Raw genomic sequence first — 5486 nt, forward strand, 5'->3', positions numbered from 1 at the left:
CACCTGGCTATTTTTTTGTTGTAGTTGTCGTTGTTTGGCAGGCCTGGGCTAGGTTTGAACCCGCCAGCTCCAATGTATGTAGCTGGCGCCATAGCCGCTGAGCTACAGGCGCCAAGCCAGCACATTGTTAATAATTGTGAATTAAATAAATAAGGAGTCAAAAGGTTTTAGTGTTGCTTTTAGGACTGAATGCAGAAGAAAGTAAGGAAAGTAGGAGTAAGAATGAGGAGAGAGGGTGGGGTGAACATCTAGCTGTGAGCTAGGACTGGAGAATTGGACCAGAGAGGAACATGCTGTTCCTGGTCAGTGGTAGGGACAAGGTAGGGCTTGGAGGGAGTGCATACCTCAGGTTGAGGTACTGCAGTGAATACATTTTCTCGGAGAAGCCACTCAGAGTTTCAATCTGGTTGTCTCGAAGATGCAAAGTGGTGAGACCGGTCAGTTCCTCCAAGCCTTCCACCTTCTTCAGCAAGTTCTGGGCCTGAACCCAAGATAGTAGATTGATTGAGAGAGGGGATCAGGGACAGGAAAGGAAGAGAAGTCAGAAAGAAATGAAGCAAAAGAGGAAATCAAAGAGGTAGAGAGGGAGGGGTGGAGAAGGGGAATGAGGTAAGTAGAGATGCATACAGCAGGAGTGGTCCAACCTTTTTCTTCTCTGCTCCACATTGGTAAAATAAGAGTTGTCTTGGGTCATGCACTAAATACACAAACACTAATGAAAACTGAAGAGCAAAAGAAACCGAAACAAGATCCATGCATACTTTTTGCAATATCTGACACCACAGCTAAGCAAAACAGTCCTCAAATAATCAGGATGTGGTCTCCAAGCTGTAGATGGACACCCCAGAAATAGAGGGTAAAGAAGTCCAGGAGATGCTACCATCCCAAAGAAAAATTAATAGTGACCCCCTGCTGCTTCAACCCACCCCCAGGCCCCAGGAGCCCCTCTCCTCCACTGACAAGTGCAATCAGCACCATCTTGGAATGATGATGTTCAAATATCCAAAAACTAAATATTTTAGTGGCCTCTTAGTTTGATGTCTGTACCTCAACTACAGCACATTCTGCTGCTACTTGTATCTAAGTGAATTGTCTCTGTATTATCTACACACTACGTATTATCAGCCCTGGTAGGTGGTAAGCACTGTATCTATTTAACTTGGCATCTCCACAGCATCTGACACCAAGTAAGGGCTCAATAAATGATACCAGTTGTCATTATGATGGCGAAGAATTGGCAGAGGTGCTAAAGCAAAGGGCAATACAGAGATGGCTATAATGGGGAGAAGAATGGGTAACAGGAGGGATGAGGAAGGGGAAGAGAAGGTAGATGGGTCATTAACCATGGGCAGAGACCTTGTGTTTGTGAAGGGCAGAAAACCCACGCTCTGAAGGACAAGTGAAGGCTCATCTCTCTTTTTTTCTTTTTTTTGAGACGGAGCCTCAAGCTATCCCCCTGGGTAGAGTGCCATGGCATCACGCTCACAGCAACCTCCAACTCCTGGGCTCAAGCGAGTCTCCTGCCTCAGCCTCCCAAGTAGCTGGGACTACAGGCGCCCACCACAACGCCTGGCCATTTTATGGTTGCAGCCATCATTGTTGTTTGGCAGGCCCGGGCTGGGGATTCGAACCTGCCACCTTAGGTGTATGTGGCTGGCGCCTTAGCCACTTGAGCCACAGGTGCCGAGCCGGGCTCATCTCTTGGTAGCTGAGCCTACTAGAAACCAGGCATACTGACCCCAGGGTAATGCCCTCTTCCCTGCACCACCCTATGACCTAGTGAGCTACCAGGTAGAGGTTCTTCAGCTTAGGGAGGTTGATTCCCACGGTGCTTTCCAGCTGGTTCCCCCGAAGCTCCAATGTATGCAGGCTGATCAGCTTCTGGGGATCAAGACCTGTCACATGGTGGATGCGGTTCCCTGGGGAGAAGGAGTGTGCCAAGAGCTCAAAGGGACACTTTATTTATTTATTTATTTATTTATTTATTTATTTTTGAGACAGTCTCATTATGTCGCCCTCAGTAAAGTTCTATAGTGTCACAGCTTAACCTCACTCTTGGGCTTAAGCAATTATCTTGTCTCAGTCTCCCATAGTAGCTGGGACTATAGGCACACACCACAAAGCCCGGCTATTTTGTTGTTGTTGTTGTTGCTGCTGCTGCTGCTACTGCTGTTTAGCAGGCCTGGGCTGGATTTGAACCTGCCAACCCCAGTGTATGTGGCTGGCAGTCTAACTGCTGAGCTTTAGGCGCCAAGCCCAAAGGGCCACTAAGTGTTCAGCATTATAGCCTGAATTTTGAGAACCTCTGAATCATCCTCTCTCCATAATGTAGGGTAGATAGTGAGGAAGGAGAGCTCCAGAATTCTCGCCATCAGGGCCCTGGAGCAAATGGTCTGCTAGTCCAAGGACCTCATGGACATGTCTCCCTAAGCCTTTAAGGAGTGAATGAAGAGTGCCCAAGAAATCTACATATCTAACTCCCTCCCTGTTCTCCTTCAAGTTTTTGCTCAAATGTAATCTTACTGATGCTTGTCCTAACCAACCTATTTGAAATAGCCACCTGTGTCCCCCATTCCCCTTACCCTGTTCTACTCTTTCAAAATACTTACTCCCTTTTAACATACTATATAATTTACTTACTTATTATGTTCATTGTGAATTGTATATCTTCCCCAGCTAGAATGTAAACTACAAGAAAACAGGCATTTTCGGCTCGGCACCTGTGGCTCAAGCGGCTAAGGCGCCAGCCACATTCACCTAAGGTGGCGGGTTCGAATCCCCGGCCCGGGCCCGCCAGGCAACAATGATGGCTGCAACCAAAAAAAAAAAAAAAAATGGCCAGGCGTTGTGGCAGGCGCCTGTAGTCCCAGCTACTTGGGAGGCTAAGGCAGGAGACTTGCTTGAGCCCAGGAGTTGGAGGTTGCTGTGAGCGTGATGCCATGCCACTCTACCCAGGGGGATAGCTTGAGGCTCTGTCTCAAAAAAAAAAAAAAGAAAACAGGCATTTTCTTTGTTTTGATTATTGCCGTATCTCCAGCATGTAGAACTGTCCAAATGAATGTCAAAATCAATCATAATAACTATCTGAATTAAAGAATGAACACAGATTGCTGTGTGCCACAGCCAAGGAGCACACTGTCTTTTTCTTTTTTTGAGACAGAGTCTCACTATGTCCCCCTCAGTAGAGTACCATGGCATCACAGTTCACAGCAACCTCAAACTCTTGGGCTTAAGCAATTCTCCTGTCTCAGCTTCCCAAGTAGCTGAGACCACAGGCGCCTGCCACATGCTTTTCATTGCAGTTGTCATTGTTGTTTAGCAGGCCTGGGCCAGGTTTGAACTCACCAGCCTGGGTGTATGTGGCCAGCACCCTTCCCACTGAGCTATGGGCCCTGCCCACACACTGTCCACTTTTGTTGGCCCCAGGCTAGGAATAAATGAACTTTATGTAGCCCATAACAATGACCTTTTTTTTTTAATTCTTTGGACACAAGAGTTTTGCTCTGTCACCCAGGCTAGAGTGCAATAGTATCATCACAGCTCACTGCAACCTCAAACTCATAGGCCCAAATTATCCTCCTGCCTCAGCCTCCTGAGTAGCTGGAACCATGGGTGTACACTACCACCCTTGATTAATTTTTCTTTTTTTTTTTTTTGAGGCAGAGCCTCAAACTGTCACCCTGGGTAGAGTGCCATGGCTTCACTGCTCACAGCAACCTCCAACTCCTGGGCTCAAGCGAGTCTCCTGCCTCAGCCTCCCAAGTAGCTGGGACCACAGGCACCCGCCACAACGCCCGGCTATTTTTTGGTTGCGGCCATTATTGTTGTTTGGCAGGTCCGGGCTGGATTCGAACCCGCCACCTTAGGTGTATGTGGCTGGCGCCTTAGCTGCTTGAGCCACAGGCGCCGAGCCGATTAATTTTTCTATTTTTTGCTCAGGCTGGTCTTGAACTCCTGGCCCTGTGTGATCTTCCTCCCTCAGCCTCCCAGAGGTGACGTGAGCCACCACACCTGGCCCCAAGAACCCACCTTTAAGATCCAGGCTTCCCAGACGAGGATGAAAAATGCCCTCAGTGTCAGTGATCTGGTTATAGGCAAAACTGGCAATCTGCAAGTAAGGCAGTTCATTCAACCGGGCAGTCCGCAGCCGATTGCCATCAGCCTTCAGCCAGAGCAGGTGGGTTAGGCCATTAAGTGGAGACAGGTCTGTCAAGTGGTTCTCAGAAACATCCACATAGCGCAGATGGATGTAGGAGCGCAGCAAGGAGATGTCTGTCAGGTCCCTAGGAGATGGCAGAGGAAAGAAGAACCAGGGTTAGGGCTAAGAACCCAGCAAGAACTAGAGAGGTGCTAAAGCAAAGGGCAACACAGAGATGGCTTATAATGGGGAGAAAAATGGGTACAGTTGGGAGGGTTGAAGAAGGAGAAGAGAAGGTAGATGGGTCATTAACAGTGGGAAGAGACCTTGTATTTGTGAAGGGAAGAAAACCCACACTCTGAAGGACAAGTGAAAGAATCCAGCAAGAATCCTCCCCAGTACTCTATCTCCAGTTCTTCGGGTCAGCTCTGACACGGGGAGCCTTAGAGCTCCTGGAAAATAAATCATACCCTTCCCTTCCCACGGGGATGAGAGTGCTCCAAACTGTCAGATAAAATTCCCAAGAATGAGCATAGGAAAGGAGATGGGGTCCCAGAATCTTGAAGTCTTCATCTGATCCCCGATAAACACACCTCTCTTTAACCTCCAGCTTCACATAAGCATGAGCCAGTCCATTGCCCGTCTTACAAAGCAAAGAAAGCCCTTCCTTCATCATTTCCTCCGTGAGGGGGGTGGGCAGCCACTGCAGAAGGAAGTGGAGTAAGGCATCCCCTCCTGGCCAGCCCTGTCCCTCAGCCCCACGACCCCTCCCTCTCCCAGCTCTCACTTCCTCAGAGTATTCTTCTCCTTTCCTGTCATCTTCCCACTCCTCTGTCTCCTTTTCATCATCATCTTTTTCAGAATCATCCTGGTCTGGCTCAAAGTCATCCAGATCATCGTCATCTGACATCTTTTCTTCTGCTTGAAGATCAAACTCAGTCCTTGCCCTGAGAAAGAAGGCTCCCTCACCTCCAGTGGGGGGTGCTCCCCATCACTCCCACCTCCCACCCTCCTGACTCCCAACCTCCACTTCCTACTTCCCCCCTAGGACCCTCCCTCTTCAGGATGCCTTCCCACAGCTTCCTGTCCTTCCAGGTGACTCCAGCTGTATTCCAGTAGCCCAGTCTCCCTGCTTCCTGGGCTTCCCTCTACCCAGTTCCTCCCACCCACGTCTCTTAAGCCACCTTCTCCAATCTCCCCTACCAATTCTTTTTCTTCTCCTCCTTCTCCCTTCCATCCCTAACCCCTGTTCCACTTATTTCTCCTCTCACTGAGCCCTATTTCCCTGGCCCCTTTGGAACACCAGCCTGACCCACGGTCTCCAACCCTCTCACCCAGTCCCCCTTCA

General features: G+C 49.1%; 1 protein-coding gene across 2 annotated transcripts in view; it reads right to left on the reverse strand.

The window, feature by feature from the left end:
- LRRC23 (leucine rich repeat containing 23) overlaps positions 1-5063 on the reverse strand; it is a 9404-nt gene extending 4341 nt beyond the window's left edge. The window contains exons 1-5 of one of the 2 annotated variants that reach the window (XM_003796387.2): positions 4926-5063; positions 4732-4841; positions 4030-4283; positions 1789-1919; positions 345-481 (exon numbers count right to left, since the gene is read on the reverse strand). In XM_003796387.2, coding sequence (XP_003796435.1) covers positions 345-481; positions 1789-1919; positions 4030-4283; positions 4732-4841; positions 4926-5048 — 755 coding nt within the window. In that variant the 5' untranslated portion in view covers positions 5049-5063. The remainder of the gene's footprint in view (positions 1-344; positions 482-1788; positions 1920-4029; positions 4284-4731; positions 4842-4925) is intronic. The other variant, XM_012809321.2, reaches the window with a different exon arrangement.
- Between the last annotated feature and the right edge of the window lie 423 nt (positions 5064-5486).

Source organism: Otolemur garnettii, unplaced genomic scaffold (assembly GCF_000181295.1).
Source record: "Otolemur garnettii isolate 467f Iridium unplaced genomic scaffold, OtoGar3 scaffold00104, whole genome shotgun sequence".
In the NCBI taxonomy this organism is placed as follows: Eukaryota; Metazoa; Chordata; class Mammalia; order Primates; family Galagidae; genus Otolemur; species Otolemur garnettii.